The 20,720-nt window shown below is 39.7% G+C and overlaps 1 protein-coding gene across 1 annotated transcript in view; it reads right to left on the bottom strand.

The window, feature by feature from the left end:
• The window catches only part of EFEMP1 (EGF containing fibulin extracellular matrix protein 1), a 1,044,090-nt gene that overhangs the window by 39,644 nt on the left and 983,726 nt on the right, over window positions 1-20,720 (bottom strand). The window contains exons 2-5 of the mRNA XM_050754685.1: window positions 17,336-17,434; window positions 15,982-16,069; window positions 11,813-11,861; window positions 11,258-11,644 (exon numbers count right to left, since the gene is read on the bottom strand). Of these exons, the coding sequence (XP_050610642.1) occupies window positions 11,258-11,644; window positions 11,813-11,861; window positions 15,982-16,062 (517 nt within the window). The 5' untranslated portion in view covers window positions 16,063-16,069; window positions 17,336-17,434. The remainder of the gene's footprint in view (window positions 1-11,257; window positions 11,645-11,812; window positions 11,862-15,981; window positions 16,070-17,335; window positions 17,435-20,720) is intronic.

The raw sequence follows: 20,720 nt of genomic DNA, 5'->3' as shown, positions 1-20,720 counted from the left end.
CGTTTTAACAAAAGGTGCCCACAGCTTTTACTGCAAAGTTTAATTCATCATGAATGACTGGAATTTTCTGCCTTGCTTGTTGAGTGGAGTTGTATTCCAGACTACTTCCTGACTATACAATTTACCAAAGTCTGAAGAATGAAAAAGCTTGGAGATTCAGTGTCAGTCCCAGATAAGTCATTTTTGAATCCATCTTAAACGACAGTTCATTAAAAATGTCAATTTTGCCAAAAATTAAGTTGTTCAATATAAAATAATGGGTCAGGATGAAATCCAGGCTCATCTCTGAGAAAGATTAGTAATGAAGTGATCATCATGCTGCAGAAGTATATGATAACAAAGCCTCAGAGGTTATACCTCAGCATCTTCACTTCTTTTTTGTCAACCCTTTCTATTTAATCCATCGAACACAATTCTCTGTTCAGCAAAAAGTGTAGGAAGTGTTGAAGGTGTCCTGTTCTCTTGTGATAGGTAGACACATGTATTCAGAAAGCAGTTTCCAGTGTTAATGTTACCAGAAAAATGAGAGGAAACCTCTCTCTGCATTCAGTTATTTCAGAAGCATCATCAACTTTGATCAGTTTCATTTTGGTACATGGGACCTTCCTACTGAAAATAATGGTGTGTGCACATGTTTGTACAGATGCATGTGTATAGGCATGTACTTGAATAGGTATCTGTATGTGTGCACGTGTGTTGCATAAATAGCTAGAATAAACTAGGCAAGAAAAGGGGTATTTAGCCTGCATAGGCAGGTTTCTAAAGTGTCTTTTAGTTATTTCTCTTGGGATATTCTTTTCTTTTTTAGAAGTGGGATCTTTTGATATCACACATTTACAAATTGTAAAAATACAGTTCTGAGGATTCAACAGCAAACTCTGAAAAACAGACTTATACAGCCCTTTGTAATTTTGGTATATTAGAAAATACTGGGATACATAAGTTTTAAGAAAATAGTATAGATGTTCATTTAATGGGATGCTGGTGTGAATGTATGTACAAGAGGAGGGCTTTGCTGCAAAATATTTCACAAGGGAAATCTAACGTCATCATTGAGTAAAAATTCTTCCATAACCCGGGTTGTGACAGACTTGGTCTGCAAGGTGGGCAGTGAGTTGGACCCCAAGAGTTGTTTCCCACTTTGGATTGTGTTCTGTGGCTTCACTCAAGGGAATAGGATTAGATTCCTCACAACACACAAAGCTGTTCAGAGTGAAAACTTATTTCACCACTTTCCCCACAACGATTTAACTATATGCAGTTCCAGCTCCTGTCATGATTCTCATTTTAACTAGGCACATGTAAAAGCACATGCAATTTTTATGGCTGTCTTGGATTCCCTTCCCTACTTCACTCTTATTTCACCAACAGTTCAAGTCTCAGCTAGTTATCAGTTCTCAATGGGCTCTCAGTAAACTCTGTTCTTTCTTCCTGGGTTCCTGAGAACTATGACTTTTCCTTCTCACTTATCTAGCTCCCTCGAGCTTCTCTACTTTGCGACAAGATCAGAAAACTCTTCTTTTAAATCACCTGTACCCAACTAAGTGACTTTCTTGGATTCTAAAAACAGGTTTGAGAAGGATAATTTCTAGCCAGGGAAATGTCCAAGATAAGATGGATTGCTCAGAGTCCTTCTTCCTTCATGTTATTTTACAGAAGTTCATCAAAAGCCTTGAGTTTCTTCACAGTATCAGAGAGCTCACATCAATGTTTTCTAGCCTTACAGAAAGACAAATACAGCATGATCTCACTTAAATGTGAAATCTGAAAAACTCAAACTCATAGAAGTAGAGGGAAAAATGTGGTTACCAGAGGCTGAGGGTGGGAATGGAGGGAGATGGGGAGATGTTAGTCAAAGGGTACAAAGTTTCAGTGAAACAGGAAGATTTTGAAATCTGTTGCACAGCATGGTGACTATAGTTAATAATAATGTGTATATTTCAAAACTGCTAAGCAAGTAGATTTTAAATATTCACACTGCAAAAAACAAGTGAAGTAATGGTTATGTTAATTAGCTTGATTTAATCATCCCATGGTGTATACATATATCAAAACATCACATTGCACCCCATATATATTTTTCAATTAAAAATAAAATTATAAAAACAAAACTATTTTTCAGCCTTATGATTATCTGACCTCAAGTATCATAAATATTAACACTTTCCCAAACAAAGTGTATTTTCATTTTATTCACCATGAGATTTCTGAGGAAGGATATATTTGATACAGAAATGCATTCCCTGGTTAAATGGCTTATTGGGAAATAAAAAATAATTCTAGTGTTCCCAATTACTAGTCTTGCTCTAGGAATAACATCAACCTGTTTAGTCATTAATATTTATGGAAAATCTAGTAATCCAGGATATAAAGAATAGGTTTTATGAATCCTTCTTTCAAGTAGCATAAGCTTAAAACGGAGACAAGGTATCTGAGACCTCCGTGTTAAAGGGACAGAACAGTCTCTTTCGAAAATTACTCATGGACCACACTAATATTGTATAACATTTATAGTTGGGAAATATACCTTATACACACATGGTGCTCGATAACTTATTTTCAAGGATGGTTTAAGTCTGAGTTCTCCTATGATTAAAATCTATTCATTTATACGAACAACATCTACTGATTGCTTATTCAATAATAAGTAAAACAGAATGCAGTTCTGGAATATGTTTAGACAGAGCAAGATGAACTCATCAGCATTTTGGTGGAGTTACTGAGGATGGAACCAGTCATAGATGTTTGCTCTGCAGAGTGGTTCACTGATTGTTCTTTCTGACTTGGTTTTCTTCCCCACCTTATCTTGCTAGCATTCCAGTCAGAAGCACACTGTTTCTGGGGACCTCTCCTGGGAAATCATTCTAGGACAGATGGAATGTGGACATGATACAATGCTTCTCTTTTGTTCTGTGCAGCTACGGTATGATTACTTCTTCTGATGTTTGGACGTTAATTTCCTTGTCAAATTTCCCAATGTCTCCTCATCATTCTCTCCCAAATGCCCCATTCCAGGGAGGAAACGAACTTTTGTCCTTAACCACATTTCTGAGAACACGTTTTCTTCTGTCCAAATATGTATTTTAGTAACTTGTGGTGCTACCTGTGTCACATACTAGTTTTACATCTTCTTTTGGCAATTCATCATGTACTTCTAGTGATGTCCCATTTTACTTTATTGAACTGTTGTTTGTTTCTTTTATTGTTATTTGATAACTCATGGGACAGTTATGACAAATTCCCTAAGGACTATGAGCATTCCTTCCTTCTACTTTGACTCTATTAAGCTACAACAGAAAGTGGTTCTCAAACTTGACTGAATTCACTGAACTCTAATGGAATTGAATGGTTTTGTGTTCCATTTTATCAATTTCACTTGCAATACTGCCTAGTTACCTTGGACTGGGATAGATGTGCAATCATTTGAAAGGTAGTTGAAGTTTTAAAATTTGACTTAGTGCAAATCTCAAGCTTTTTAGTCTATTTAGTATACGTTTATATGCATTGATTAACTGTTTCTTCTTTTAAACTGTAGTTATGCTAATAGCTCGGCATTCGGCCTTCCTTTCATGTCATTTATTCACTTCATTTTTATTAAATGTTTACAAATCATTTCAGTTTAAACTACAAACCTGCAATTCTTTTTAAATTTCTGCAATGACAGCATTTTCTTTTGCCAATATTTGAAATGCAGTTTTCTTGATCAGTTTTATTTTGAGTGTGCAATTTGCAATTACCTCCTGGAAAAAGCAACATGCTAATGAATTTCAGATGCGGTGTGAATTACTTATTTGTACATTTGTGCAAAATCTAACACATTGGGAAAATTTTTGTTTATTCTTTGGTTTCAAAGAATAAAATTGTGCCAGCAATTCAACACGTGAAAAGGCAATCCTTACAAAACGGGGCAACTTGTTGATTTCAGGGAATATAGCTTGAGACTTTCTGCTGGAGAAATAAATAATGAGCCAGTACCAGTGCACTTTCCTGAAGTTACCCGGGCTTGCAATTCTACTCTAATCTACTTCTTCTTGCTTCAATAGGGAGGAGGAAATTCATTCCACAGATTAAGTGTTAACTAGTCTTAAAAAGAATCTCCTCGTCTTTGATAGGAAGTAAATTTCTGATAAAGTTTAAATTGAAAGAAGATGCTTATGTGAATAGTCTTCAAATATCTGATATTCACAGAGTCTAAATGGAAAGAGATGGTTAGCTGTGCATCTGATATTGAAAGGATCTCATATCACTTTGGTGACTGAAGGATGCTTTACAGTCAAAGTCAGAGTCAATCTCCTTCTCTTTTGTGGTTCTACACAAACTGAACCGCCAAACAGCATTGCCTCATCTCACAAGTTTGTGCCGTGAACTTAAGGAGGAGCCTTATAAAAGATATAGGTGTCACTTAGCACCAGTCATTGCCATAGCCAGAACAAAAATTAGAGTCTCACCTACTGACAATTTAAGAATAGTTATATGATTGCATATTTGTAGGTTTTATAGAGATGTGTATCCTGTTTTCTTGTTAATATGTCCCCTTTTCCTTTAGATTGCATACATCATATCCTTGGTTCGGGGATACAGTCTTAATCAGGACTCATGGCCACCCATGTTTAGGAATCAGAGTACTGACGATGACAGTAATAAGAGTGAGAAAAGTAAAATAGAAATACTAAGTTACCCTAGAGGCAGAATGTATATTTTTGATGTTTTGTTTCACTGCTTCCCATATCCCATGTGAAGTATTCTGACCCTGCCCTCTGATTAATATAGCAGAAGTTAAGATTAAGTTAAGGCATTGGTTCTCAGACTTGAGGAGGCATCAATATTATGGGATTGTTAAAACAATATATAGTTATATGTTATATAACTATATGTAGTTATATTGTTATAACAATATATTTAATTGTCTTATTATAACAACATATGTTATATAATATATTGTTAAGACAATATAATCCCAGAACCAGATTGCTGGGCCTGGCCCCAGAGTTTCTGATTCAGTCGATCTGGGATGGGACCTGGGAAATTTGCATTTCTAATAAGTTACCCGATGATGCTTGATGCATCTGGTCTAGGGACTACACTTTGAGAACCATTGAATTAGGGAGGTGCGTAGCACAGTCTTGCTGCAGGAGAGTGATCATACTGACTTCTTGTATCCTTCCACCTCAAACGGTTGTCATTCAATTTTTATGAAGGAATTTTAAGAGCACTTTCTGACTGTGTATGAATCAGATACATATAAATACTGTTCATGAATGCATAGTAAAATGACATAAATTGACTAGAAATTCAATGGCTGCAGTATATTGAAAAGTAAATTATGAAACAATGCTAGATTTTTTTTTTTTTTTTTTTAGGAATAAATCAATCACTTCTATACACTGCATCGGCTTATTTGAAAAATAAGTCTCCGCTGTAAACTCAACTCTTATCCATTTATATAACTTTAGAGACTTTTCAGGTACTTGAGGTAATTAACAACCAAAAACAATGAAGAACTGTAAGCAGGCTAAATGCCCATTTTTCTTACTGCTTGACATACTTTTTTTTAAGGTTAACATCATGATTTACTCAATTATAGTCTTCCTTTTGCAACATATCTATTTTCTGAGATCACAGGTCTTCACTGGGCTGTATAATTATATGGAAGAATAATTAGGCATTTCCTCACAAAACTAACCCATGCAGCCAGCAACCCTAATGACATTAATGAGAATCAACAAAAGGGGCAGTGTTTGAAAGCTGTTTGGTAATGACAATGTCAGGTATCTAAGCCACTTGGTTACACTATGATTTTCTAATTCTCTTCTGGATATGAGATCATTTAAGTTTAAAATGAAAGAAGTCAAAGAAAGATATCCCTAGCATCTGAGAAGCTGTATATGTTACTTCAAGTTCCTCTTTGCAAATGTAGATGTACAGATAATAACTTCTTTCCTTTTCAAAAGAGTAGTTTAGTTACTCTTATGTTTATAAAGAAATGTGTAGAATATAATGGATGATCCCTAAGACTATAGAGGTTTTTAAATTTTAACCCTATGTACACTGTAATTTGTTCCTTTAGACTTTACAGGAGGCAAATATGTATTTTTTAGTGTTCTAATCAGTCCTGTATCACATGTAATAATGATAAAATAAAATGATTGAAAATATAGCTGAAAGTTGAGGAAAAAAAACATTTTAGCAAACTGAAAAATTTATAGGTGAAACACAGTATTTAATTTGGCTGTGTGGTGAAATTTTTTCCATGTGGGAATGTGAAAAGATTGCTAACTTTCCCATGGTATGACACAATTGACACATAACTAAGTGTGCAGGTTCTAATGTCCAGTTATCCTACACTTAAAACATCTAAAACAATGTAGAAACCTGCTCATTGGCAAACTGGCAAATGGGATCCCGACAACTGCAAAGAAAGACTCTGTCCAACTACTTAAAAATCAATGCAGTTTGTCTTTTGAAAGTACAAAACAAATTGTAAAAATAGTCTCACTGGACAAGCAATGCCTCAACCTGAAAAAATGGCTCTAATGTTAGGACTTCTTCACTCTTGTCTGTGAGGTGCAGGCGATTTGGCTATGTGGGTATGCTAGGGGCTCAACCATCCTATTTGCCTGGGACGAAGGCATTTCCAGGAACATGGAGCTTTTGGTTTTGAAACCGGAAAGTCCTGGTAGACAGAGATGGTGGAAACCCTAGGGTATGTTTTTTTCATATTTCTCAGTGATACTTTATACAATATAAGCCAGGTACTGTACTTGATTTGGTTTTACAATCAACTTTATTGGGCATTCGTACTGAGTTCACTTCTTGATGGCACAGTTTCTTTACCAAGTTAGTAGTCATGCCTGTAAGTCCTAACAGAGTTTAGTAGTGGCTTAATTACCAGCTATGCAGAATGCCCGGTGTTTTAATTTTTTTAAAGTTCAATTAAACAAACAAGTTTCTTCAATTAGGGCAATCAATGCTTTCTCTTTCTTGTCAGTTCCCAAATGACTTTTTTTTTTCCTTTTTTTAAAATATAGGAATGGAAGTCTTAGAAAGTTATATATGATTTAAAAAAATCCTTTCTCAACGTTGTCTAGTAATTTCTAACTCCATCTCCTTTAGAAAGATTATATAGAGACTATTACCAGACACAGTGGCTCAGGCCTGTAACCCCAGCACTTTGGGAGGCTGAGGTGGGTAGATCACCTGAGGTCAGGAGCTGGAGACTAGCCTGGCCAACATGGTGAAACCCTGTCTCTATTAAAAATATAAAAATTAACAGGGTGTGATGGTACACGCCTGTAGTCACAGCTACTCGGGAGACTGAGGCACAAGAATTGCTTAAACCCAGAAGGCGGAAGTTGCAGTGAGCCAAGATAGCACCACTGCACTCCAGCCTGGGTAACAGTGTGAGACTCTGTCTCAAAAAAAAGAGAAAGATTGTATAGAGACTATGCAGTAAAGGTGTAGAAAACTAAAGGCGAGCCATCAACAGGTTATAATATATTCCCCATTCATTCAACTTCTTTTTGGTGTAGATGAGTATCTGTTGTCTTTGAGGCAGATGGTCTCTCATGGAAACAATTAATTTCGAAAACTCTATCTATACGTGGCTCCAGGTATGTAACACTGAAATGATCTTCATTTTATAGATGCCAAGAAAAATGTCAGTCATGGGAAACTCTCAGTGTTACTGGCTCCCACAGCATGATCCTCATGTAGCAAAAAACCTGAAAAACACCTGCTCACTATGACCTGATCTTTGAATGTTACGTTGCATTTCGAACTCCTTGTTTTTGTACAGAACTGAAAACCCCCCAAAAAATACATGACGAGGAGTAAAAATATCATGTTTTCACTCAACAGTTAAATGGACAGCTATTTAAAATATATATTTATAAAATAGTGTACATTTAAAATATCTAGTGGTATTATTTAAATTAGTTAGAAGCCATCTGTGACTGGTATAGTGCATTCAAAGGCACAATTGATTTGAAGACTGAAGCACAGTACAGATTTCAGTTCTTACATTTAAAATGTCCTCAGTTTTAGGTTATATAATGATAAACTATACCTGCTGAAAAATATACACAGAAAACAGAAATAATTTTTATGCAAATAAGACTCATCTGTAAGATTCATTTATTCTATCCAGTGGACCACAGGAAATGTGTCTGGATTACTGGGCATAAATATGCAACATTTAAAAGGGAGTGGAGATCTTTATTAAAACAGAAGACTCCTCAAACTCCATGATGATGTCAATAATATAGGTCCTTGGAGCACATTATTGTTCTAAACAGAGGTCCCCATACTTCCACATTGGTTATAAAACATTATTTTGTGCTGCTGGCCTGGAATGAGAATGTCATACATCTGCAGGCAATTAGAAGAAGCTGGACTGCATGTTTGATTAGCTCAATAAGAAACGGGCACAAGTGTGACTCGACTTATGTTAGTCAAATTCCCTAGACAGATTATCCTGTTGTTATCATATGAAATAACCCCCTTTTATCAACAATTAAGTAAATCCACATTTATGGGCACTTTGCAAAATTGTGAGGTGGGAAGAAATCCAACTTAAGCCTTAGGCCTTCCAAAAAACTTTTAACCCTGCTTTCAATGGTATAGACACCAATCTCAAATTTTAGAAACTGGCTGCATTACACAGAACAATTTGGGTTGGAAATAACCTGTGTGCGCACAGTCAACAGGTATGTATTTAGCATATTCCATAAGCAAGGCACTTAATAGTCTGCTTATAACTAAAAAAAATGCCCAAAGAAGTAAGAACTATAAATGTTTTACTATGTGAAACGTAACTTAGTTAGGTAGTCTAAATATTTTTGAGAAAAGTTAAATAGGATTTTATTCTCATTAATCACAGTACAGTTTCTGCCATAACCAATGCATGTTGTAAGTCTTGAATATATTTTATTCTAGGACCTCTTCATTTAGTTCTGGGCATTGTTCTTGAATTCAACCATAAATATCAATGACGGTCTACAAACTACTTTGGGAAATGACTCATTCATTTATCTGTTTTTTTTTCCCTCCCAAGTACCATTAAAATATACATCTAAAGTATTCAAAATAATTCAGTATATAAAAGTTGATAATTTTTCAGCAAAATTTTTTGATTTTGGGAAAAATACCACCAAACTTTCCAGTCTAGTTATATAACTAAATAACACAATTAAAAGCTGGTGTATCTTAAATAAACTCAATATTTTTTTTATCAGTATTAACCCAAATACATGTATAAGAATAACCTCATCGTTTTATCTCCTTGACATAATCCTTAAATTCAATATCAGAATATCAAGCAGATGCTGAAGCATTCATCATCAATACTGGAATTCTGACTCATGACAGTAACACAAAACAGATGCTAATACCATGCACCCTCTGAAAAGTGACACCATCACAACATGGGTTAGGTCTTGATGTGGGGTACTTAAAACTTACAAACAAAATATGAAATAAATAAGTTAGAGCATGACAAGTTTCCTTACTTCATTTTTTTTTGTTTTTTGAGACAGAGTCTCACTCTGTTGTCCAGGCGGGAGTGCAGTGGCATGATCTCGGCTCACTGCAACCTCCACCTCCCAGGTTCAAGTGATTCTCCTGCTTCAGCCTCTCCAGTAGCTGAGACTACAGGCATGTGCCACCATTCATAGAGAATTTTTGTATTTTTAGTAGAGATGGGGTTTTGCCATGTTGGCCAGGCTGATCTTGAACTCCTGACCTCAGGTGAACAGCCCGCTTCAGCCTCCCAAAGTGCTGGGATTACAGGTGTGAGCCACCATGCCCAGCCCCTTGCTTCATTTTAAAGCCATTTAAATTCGAGTATCTTTTATACAGAAGATAAAACTAAACACGGGTGAATAAGGGGCAACAACCCCAACCCAGGGCACAAGAAAATGCATCTTCCATTTAATGTAGCAGCTCAGTGGTCTCTATTGAAACCCTTGGTGTTAAGGGAGGAAGGTGCTCTCTTCCTCACATATGACCAGTTAGAAAGTGAGAACTCCTGGACCCTTTCCATTGGCTCATGTGTGCCATACACGTATGTGGTGGTGACATGGAGTTCTGCACTATGGGGTCTACCTAGTCAGCCTCCGTCTGGAGGCTCCTATGGCCCCATTTCACGAACACAATCTCCACACCAGGCTGCTCTGAAACGGTTTGCTAAGAAGGAAAGGGAAACAATCTCTTAGCACAGTTCAGTTAGCTAATATCCTACATGTCTTCAAAGCCCCAGATTCTTATCACTTTGCTAGTATGAGCTTACAGCTGTTTCTAGAATACACAGTGATGTGTATGCTCTGTGAAAATAAACAGAAAAACCTAGGCAGATGATGCCATGGTGCAAGTGATATAAGTGAAATGTGGTCAAATGAGAGCTTTAAAAGAGATATAAATGTGAGTGGGGGAGAGTCCCTCCAAGGTAATGAGAAGCAGGAGCCCCATTTCTTTATTCCTGAATGAGGAAAGTAAGTCTGTGGCAAGTTCGATGAAAAGAAACTTGAGAAACCAAAGGGGTACATCTGTGGAGTAGCTTGACAGCATAATTTCAAATTCCCAATGAATAACCTGACAGCAACTTTTGCCAGCTGTGACTTTGGCACCTGCCTTCCTGGGTTGGAAGGTCAGCTCTGCACTTAGCACCTGTGTGACGTCTGGTTCTCAAACTTGGCCGCACATGAGGAACTGAAAAAAAAGCCGATGCCTGGAACCCACCCTCAGAGACTGTGATTTAACTGGGCTGGGGTGTAGCTTGGCCATCGAGAAGTTTTAAAGGTTCCCAAGTAACTCTAAATATGGGCAGCTAGGGTTGGGAACCACTGATGAACTTTCTAAGCCACAGTTTCCCGTTTGTAAAACAATGATGACATCTACAGCAACTACCCTTTAGGAATATTGTGATGATTAAATATGATAATGCAGACAAAGCACTTAGCATGATGTCTGGCCTGCGGGAAGTCCTTAATAAATGTGAATTATTGGAGGGGGGAGGGATTGCATTGGGAGTTATACCTGATGTAAATGATGAGTTGATGGGTGCTGACGAGTTGATGGGTGCAGCACACCAACATGGCACAAGTATACATATGTAACAAACCTGCACGTTATGCACATGTACCCTAGAACTTAAAGTATAATAATAATAATAAATTAAAAAAATTGTGAATTATTATCATCCTCACCACGAGGTGCACTTGGGCAAAAGCTTTCGATGGTTAGGAAAATAAGTTATTCCTACCTTGGCACACGTTGTGTTCGCTTTGCTCGTAGCCTGCTGCACATTGGATACGGTGGGAAGGGTTGGAGGGAATGCGCTGAGGGTCAGCTGGGTTCCGCCGGATGACAAAGTTATTTCGGCCAGCCTGCACTTCAGGGCCTGCGACTGCAGCAGCACTGGCCACAAAACCACCCCCGGGCAACACTCCACTGGTTGCCATGCTGCTGGCAGCTACAACCCCGGTGGTTGCCCCTGAGGTTCCTTCTGCTGGTGGTGTTTCCTGCTGAGGCTGTTCATTATTGACAATAATCTGGGCTGTTTTCGGAAGGCAGAGGTATCCTCCATAGTGGTTGACGCATTTCATTCCACCTTTACAAGCGTCTGGGACAATGTCACATTCATCAATATCTGTGGTCAGTAATAAAATAAGTCAGGAATCTTCTAAGAGGGAAAAATCGAACATGTAAATATAATGCTCATGCCTTTTTGGTATAACACAGACAGGATAGGAAGAGTGACACAAGAGATGGAGACAGAAGGCCAATGATCACATGGGAAGTTTTGAAGCTGGCTCACCTTTGCATTGCTGTCTCACAGGATCCCACTCATATCCGTCAGTGCATTGCTGCAAAGAAAACATCAAAGGTGGGGCCAGGAGACAGTTAATTGGTGTGTCCATTCCCTAAGAAATCACTCTAAAAGCTTCATTCTTACGGCAACAATCCTTGCGCTAAAGTCCTAGATATATGATGAGATGGGTGGTTTAACATTCTATCGCTTTTTTTTAAAAGACAACTCTGTGCATTGGACAACTTCAGGGGTCCATTCTCAATCATCGGCTGCCTAAACTCTTCTGTTGTTTTTGGTACAGTTGCCCAGTACCATCTTCTTTTCTGTTTTGAGACTAATCTTCTCCAACTTCTCTGACTGCTCTTTATTAATTTGCCTTTTTCCCACATTGTAAATGTGAAAAAAAAAAAGACCAAATTCTCTCTCTTTCCTCGCCCTCTCCCCCGCCCCACCCCCACCCCCGCCCCCACCAGTGCTGGGCTCCTCTCTCTCTCTCTAAATCCTCTTGCAGCATGCAAACACCTAGCTTTCTTTACCATTCTTACCTCCATCTCACACCCTGGCCTGTTCCCTAGCTTCAGTTGCTAGGGAACAAATGTGTTCCTCCTAGCAGTTCCCAGCTTCAGTCTCCTCTCTAGTTCACCCACTGAACAAACAGCCTATGGAGCACCTTCTGAAACCAGGCAGTTTTAGGGCCTGGGGATGCAAAGATGATGCAGACTTTGTCCCTGTCCTCAACCAGCTCAAAGACCAGAAGAGGAGACAGACAGGTAGACAAGTTGCGCAAGATGGCAGGTGCCTTCTACAAGTGTACACGGGAAGGAGTGATGGACTCTGCTCCGGGGCATGGGTGAGCATGGCAGGGCAGAAGGGAAGGCTTGACAGAGGAGGTGACAGTGAATCAGGCTTTACAGGATGAGCAGGATTTTTCCAGATGAATGTGGGAATTCTAGGAAGACAGGCTATTGTGACAAAGGCATAAAATTGTTGAAAAGGGAAGGAGCTGCAAGGAGTTCTGGGTAGGTGGAGGACGAGGTTACAGAGGTAGGCAGAGCCAAATCAAGAAAGCCTTTCTTTAGGAATGGAAGCCTGAATTCTACCCTGAAGGTCAATGAATCTCAAGCTTTATTGTGTCTAAGGATCACTCAGGGTGCTTGTTAAAATGAAGATTCCTGGGCCCACCCAAAGGATTTGATTCTGTAGGTCTGGGTAGGGGGCCTGGAATCTAAATGCTTAGCAAGTATCCCAGGTGATTCCCATACAGGTTGTCTAGGAACTACTTCTTGAGAAATGTAGGTATAGGCAATAAGAGGCCTCTGAAGAATTTTTAAGCTCAGAAAGCAATCTGATCAGACGCTCACTTGGGAAAGTCACTGTGAGGAAGAAGCCTAAGGAAGGACTGAGCAAAAGTGGAGTAAACAAACAAATAAACTTAAATTCTTTTAATATAACTGAGAGCTGCTTATGTATATACAATGGATGCTTGACAAGGAAATAGCTGAATGGAAGCCCAGAGATCCATTTAGATATTTTACTGATGTCTGAAACTTACTGGAGTGAGAACTAAATTCACTTTGTCTCTCAGAATAATTTTTTTCTTGCTTCCCAAACAGTGTTCAAGGTACCAGCACCTTTCTTGAAACCCAGGATTCCATTTTAACATCAGTGCTGAATCTCCACTTATTTTCCTTCCATCTCTGCTGACTTTGTGTCCATTTCTACATCTACCATGTAGATGTAAGTCTTCTGCTGGCCCGTGAGTACGCAAGGCCCCGTATCTCTACATGCTGCATACACACCCCATGATGGTCTTTCTTGTGCTCTTGGTTATGTTGCTCCTCTCTCTGAGACCTCACAGTGACCTCTAGGTCTCTCATCATCACCATCTCTGGGTTCTTTCCACTACCCACTTCCAGCTGATCTGACCTTATCCCCACCTGGATTGGTCTCAGGTGCTTTCGGCTCTAGCTTTTGATTATGCCACTCTCTGACTCAGGTGCCTCTTTAGCCTTTCTAGATCAATCCAACCGAGGTCATCACTTCCTTCAAGAACCAGCACAGAGTTCTGTCTCCTCTAATATGCTGGCACCAACATTAATCACCTCCTTGCTTTTCTATTTCCTTGGCAATTTGTATAATCTGTATAACAGTATCATTTGTACTTGCTTAGGAACTTTGTAGTTTTCAACACTGTCTTCCCAGGGTAAATTCTCCAAGAGGGGGCTGAATTTTCTTAGTAAACAAATAAATTATTTTAATAGTGTTGAGAATTGCTTATGCAGATACTTGTTGAGTAAATAGCTGAATGGACACCATCTTTAATATGGAAGAGGACTTGAGACTATTTTGTGGAGCCCATTCTTCTGAAGAGTATCTTTCAAGCCAGGCAAAAATGGCAGTTCACTTGAATAATTTGTATGGTAAATAGAGAAGACTTGCAGTTTGTTTAGTATTTACTTCTAGACATTTAATGTCAGTGTACTATTAAGTATGCCTAGACTGAGTTTAGCTTCACCACTTGGCTATGTAGCCCTAAGCAAGTTAGACAGTCTCTCAGATCTTCAGTTCTACCACTAGTAGAAGGAAGAGATGCCACTTACCTTACACATTGCCGCAAGGATCAAAGGAGATCGTGTCTCCACAGCGGGGTACTCAAAAATAGTTATTATCTTGTCCTTTAACCATGAATTATTAGGCATATAAAATTTAAAGGAGAATAGGCCCAATCTTAGCACAAAAGGGTAACATATCTGGAAAATTTGTTACAATAATAATGAACCTTAGTTAGTGGTCTTAAAACTACCATGTTTAAGCCACAGGGAACCTTCTCTGGTAAAAATGAGTAAGATTTAGGTGATTAGCAAAGGGAAGGGCACAGAAGATAAGCAATTGGAAAAGAAGTAAAATCTTTTATGAGATTATTATAAAAGTGGGTAGTGAATTTAATTTTAGCTCCATGAGAAGGCAGTAAGTTTAGTCTGAATAACAAAACATTTTCATTTTAAGATAAACAGCACATGCCTTCATTTTTCTTGCTTTATTTATCTTCAGCAGAGGAAGCAACTGCATTTAACATGAAGTTAACAAAATATTTGTATTAAGCTATTTTATTTATAGTGGATCTGAACAACAGAAAGGAACATTTGCCAGATGAATACTAACATTCTAGGGATAATGTGGTACCAAAAAGTGAGATAATGTTTATTATCAGTAATTGACATTAGTTCATTTTTAAGAGTTTTCTTTTCAGAAATTTTTCACATTCTTTCCAGTAGGATTACTTAATTTTAAACTGGGAGCAGCAGAAAAATGTGTTTTTCATATTCCTATCCAGGACAAATGTCATTTGCCTCACACTGATTAAAGACAAGAAAACACAAAACAGAGGTGCAAACAAACTCACCAGAAGTGAAGTCAGTACTGTCCTTCTCTGTTCTCACCACAGCTATTTGTAGCAGTGGGAGGGGTCAGATGATCTTTTTAATATTTTATTAAACATTGGTTACACCTATGCAATTAACTAATCAAATATTACTTGGAAATATCAGAGATGCTAATTAGAAAATGCAAAACAGAGTTGCACACATTATGTTTGAAAACCACTTTAGCCAGTATGCATCCTGGTAACACATAAAGTGTGTCTGCTTTTATTTATTAGAATTACAGTTATACAAAAAAGAATGAATATACAGCCTTTATAAATTCAATAAAGGCCACTTACATGAGACTGTCTGTCATGTACACAAAGGAGGCCATGTGTCTTTATGGTGTTTAATGTTCTTACTTGACATGAGTCTTATTCTGCACGTATTGGTTTTATCTGCATGTGGTAGGAATCCAGGTTTTCCAGTTCCTTACACCCATTAATTTGTTGAATGTTTTGGAAATATGTAACTTTCTTTGGTTTGAGTTTTTAAACGGATCCCATTTTTACACTTGCACAAATGATTACATGTTGGTCCCTATCTTAGGTGGTGAGCCCAGTGAACTTTCGAAAGGATCAAGGGGGCAATTTACAACGAATCTTAGATATGAAGCATGAATAAAGTGTTGTTTAATTTATCACCCTCCGCACAGTATAGGCCAAATACACTGGCAGGGGTGTGTAAAATCTTTTTTTTTTGGTCACAGAATCCCGCTGAACTGTACTTATTTCAAATTCCATCACCCCTTACCGTGTACGTGATGGTTTCTTCGGTGTCCTGTGACTTGACGAGCGCCAGAGTCAGCATAGTTAGGAAAAGGGCTTTCAACATTGTGAATCTCAAAGAAAATACAGGACAAACTGATGTTTAGTATCTGCTGCGGGGAAAGTAACAAAACTTTAGCAGTGAACACAAGCGAGGAAGGGAGAGTGGGAGAGGCTGAGGCTCCACCATACTCAACTTCCAATCTGCTTTCTCATCTCCCCTCCCCCTCCTGAACCTTCTCGGTAGCCAACGAACAAGGCAGCAAAGACGTAAAAACTGCTGCAGAATTGCATTTCACGTTACTCCATCCTGCTACGCTGTTTACATACAAAAGACATTCAGCGTGCATTTTATATTGCACCTACAAACCAGGCTGCAGAAAGAGGGGGTCGAAAGGAAAAAACAGTACATTTCAAAGGGGACGGTGCATTTCCTGCCCCCCAATCCCACACCCCCGGGGATGGAGGTGGGGCTGCAAAACTCTATTCTCTAGAACGTTAAGGCTTTCCCAGTATGCTCACCTTGAGCTAGCAAAGTTCCTCGCACAGATCAGCAAAAATATCTGCGAGCCAATATGAATTGCCTTGGCCTCAGGCTTTTCATTTTTTAAACAAAATAACAATACAAAATTCAGAGAGCGATCTCCCAGTTCCAGTAGAACACTAGACCTTCTCACATCTCTCAGAGCTTCTCACATCCCCCAGCACAACCTCTCAAAGTGGCATTTCCACGCCTTTCTCTGCGCACAGCTTTGTTTAAAAGTCCCAGGTTGTGTGGAGGGGCAGCCCAAAGCGAGTGCTTCTCTTTTGTCTTATTAGTCTCTGGGTCCCCGACATGCTACCTTTGGTATCAGGCTGCCTAGGAGCGGAACCAGGGATCGCACCGCCACCCGAGGTACCAGTTTCTGGCGGGCGGCCTGGCGCGGGAGGGAGATGAGGTCCCCTTTCTTAACAGCAAGCTAAGGCGGCGGTCCCCTGGAGGTGCTCACCGTCCCAGCTTCTGACCAGCTCCTGTGGAATCCAGGTGCGGCTTAAATCTTGCACACTGGTCCCCTAAACTTTCAAAACCACGTTTATGGGCAAAGCCCTGCCGGCTGGTTGTGGGCGCGCACACACATGCCCATCCCAACAGATGTCACCCGAGTGCTCGCACTTGCTGACAGATCGCATTCCGAGGCTGCACACCTCCACCTCCCTCTCTGCCCGAGACACCCTGCACAGTCCAGGGCAGTTCTCGAGTACTCAGCACCCCTCAGGTCACCCCAGCTCACTCACTCTCCCGCGCGCGGCCCCGTGAGCACTGGGCTCGCTCGGGGCGACACCCCGTCAGGGGCTCCTACCTGCGCGGCCGCGCTGCGCTCCGGGCCCGGGCAGCGAGGGGAGTGCGCAGGGGAGGGCAGCCCCGTGGGTCTGATCTGGCGAAGTCTGGCAGCGGCCGCGGCAGCAGGAGGAGGAGGAGAAAGGGAGGGAAAGGGGGAGGGCGAAGGGGGGCGGAGGACAGAGCTGAGGGAGGCGCAAGCGCTGAGCCAAGCGCTGCGAGCCCGGCGGTAGAGCGCGCAGCGCAGCGAGGTCTGCGCCCCCTGCTCCAGGGGCCTTTTCTGCCGCCCCAGCCTGCCCTCCCTTGCCAGCCCCTCGTTTCCCAGACTCGCGGGGACCCCAGGCCAGAGAGGACACGTTGACATGTGATGTCCTGGGTGTGCTTCAGCCTGGGGATGCTCCCACTCTCTAGTGCGTTTTCTTGTTCTCCAAGGAGGGTCTCCCTCAGAGACCAGAGGGTCTCTAGAAATTGCTGTTAATTTTTTTTCCCAGTAAGTGAATGCTAGGAGAGTAAATTAACCCCATTCATAGAACTGTTTCCTTACCTTTTCTTTCAGATTTTTTTTTGAGGTGTCTGCTTCCACAAATGGAGAAAAATGAGAATTCATCCACTCAACAAATGTTTGCCACCTACTGTGTGCTAAGTGTTGGGTATAGGCCAAATAGAACTTGCACTAACAAAACTGTGAGGTGGGGTTTGTTTTACGGTCTCTCAAACCTCCCTTTATGATAACAAGTGTTGGCGAGAATGGAGAAAAGGGAACGCTTGTACGCTGTTGGTGGAACATAAATTAGTACACACATGATGGAAAATTGTATGGAGGTTTCTCAAAAATCTGAAAGTAGAATTATCATATGATACAGCAATTTCATTTCTGGGTATTTACTGGGAAGATTTGAAATCAGTATGTTGAGGAGATGTCTGTACTTTCATGTTTATTGCAGCGCTATTCACAATTACCAAGATATGGAATCAACCTGTGTCCATTAAGGGATAAATGGATAAAGAAAATGTGTCATATATGTGTGTGTGTGTGTATACTATCTATATATATTATCTATACACACACACATGTGTGTGTGAGTGTGCCTGTGTGTATATGAGCCCATTCTTTTGAAAAGTATCTTTCAAGCCCGGCAAAAATGGCAGTTCACTTGAATACTCTGTGAACTGAGTAAATAGAGAAGACTTGCAGTTTGTTTTTGGTATTTACTTCTAGACATTTAATGTCAGTGTACTATTAAGTATGCCTAGACTGAGTTTAGCTTCACCACTTGGCTATGTAGCCCTAAGCAAGTTAGACAGTCTCTTTGATCTTCAGTTCTACCATGATGCCACTTACCTTACACTTTGCCGCAAGGATCAAAGGAAATCGTGTCTCCACAGTGGGGTACTCAAAAATAGTTATTATCTTGTCCTTTAACCACGAATTATTAGGCATACAAAATTTAAAAGAGAATAGTATTCCATTGTGTGTGTGTGCGTGTGTATACACACACACACAATGGAATACTATTTAGCCTTAAAAAAGAAATTCTGTCATTTGTGACAACATGAATGGAAGTGGAGAACATTATGCCCAGTGAAATAAGCCAAATACAGGAACACAAATACCACATGTTCTCAAGTATCTGAATGTAACTTAAAACAATTGAACTCATAGAAGCAGAGAGTAGAATGGTGATTACCAGAGGCTAGGGTTGCAGGGAATGGAGAGATAACAGAATGTAAGCCTCAATTAGATAGGAAGAGTAAGGGCTGGGTGCGGTGGCTCACGCCTGTAATCCCAGCACTTTGGGTGGCCAAGGTGGGCAGATCACCTGAGGTCAGGAGTTTAAGACCAGCCTGGCCAACATGGCGAAACCCCATCTCTACTAAAAATACAAAAATTAGGCGCGTGCCTGTAATTCCAGCTACTCAGGAGGATGAGGCAGGATGATTGCTTGAACCCTGCGAAGCAGAGGTTGCAGTGAGCTGAGATTGTCCCTCTGGGTGACAGAGTGAGACTCCATCTCAAAAAAAAAGACAGGATAAGTTTGATTTTTTTTTTTTAGATCAATTGCACGGCGTTGTTAATAAAGCCAATAATTGAGTACTGTATATTTCATTATCACTAAGAGAGTAAATTTCAAATGTTCTTATCACAAAAAATGTCAAATATTTGAAGTGATGGATATGTTAATTAGCTTGGTTTAATTATTCCACATTGTATTAAAAAATCATAACACCTTGTACCCTCTTAATATATATGACTATAATTTGTCAATATATAATAAAAAGTCTCCCTTTTTATGGCTTCCTTTTTTCATCTATAGCTTCTCTTTTCTTCACTTGTTGACTTAGTGAAATCTCCAATACTGCTTTTTCAAAGTTGGGCATTTCACTTTCACCTTTCATACTCAGTGGAATTTCAGGAATCTGGAGAGAAAAATCTTTTTTTCTGTCTTTACCAAATCATACCACACAAATTGCAGTTACCTCTGAAGGCTCCAACTCTAAAGTCACAGTAATAGCTTGCTTCTAAGGCATCTGTCTTCTAGGAAGCAAATGGCCAAATAGAATTTCATGAATGAGACAACTTACAAACTGAAGGGGTTAAAGACTTTGACTCTGTCCTTGAGCAGGAGGCAGAGCTTAGGAGGAGAGGAACAGCTCCTTTCCTTTCCTGCTGACCAAAGGTGGGAGGGTGGTAGAGACTGCAGGAGAGGGAGATTATCAAGTGGAAGCTGCTCTCTTTAGGGTATCCAGTGTGGGTTACCTAGACGTTGCCAGTTTGGTAGCAAGCCACACAGTGTTGGACGAGATCAGAGGGGAGGTGTACAACCCTCCGTAAACATTACTTGAGTATACAGGGTTTTGGTAATGGTATCGAATATTTTTACTATGAAAATTCTAGTAAGTGTTTTCCCCAAGTCATTAATGACCTCCAGATTTTTTTAAATGAATCTTTGCTTTTTGTACAGTAAGTAGATCTGTGCACATGGTTTTTCCTGTTTCTCTTAAACCCTTTCTACCTGTTCTCAGCCACTTTTCCAGAAAAATGGGGTGAAAACTCTCAAATTTATATCTCCAGCCTGGAACTGTTCCTATATATCCAACTGCCAACTTGCTATCTTCATTTGGGCATCTAATGGATGTTTCAAACTGAACGCAACTGCTATTATCATCCCCCAACCTACTCCACCCACCTTCACCATCTCAGTTAAAGCAATTTCATCATTGCTTTTGCTCAGATTCAGGACCATGGAGTCATCCTTGTTTTCTCTTTTTCTGAGATATCCTGCATGTTATCCTTCAGAAAATTCTGTTGGCTTCACCTTCAAAATATATCCAGAATGGAACCACTTCTCATCACCTCTTTTGCAACCACTCTAGTCTAAACTACCACCATTTTCCACCTGTATTAT

Source organism: Macaca thibetana, chromosome 13 (genome assembly GCF_024542745.1).
Source record: "Macaca thibetana thibetana isolate TM-01 chromosome 13, ASM2454274v1, whole genome shotgun sequence".
Classification (NCBI taxonomy): domain Eukaryota; kingdom Metazoa; phylum Chordata; class Mammalia; order Primates; family Cercopithecidae; genus Macaca; species Macaca thibetana.
Note: the sequence above shows the minus strand (reverse complement) of the source record. Positions and strands in the feature narration are given on the sequence as shown.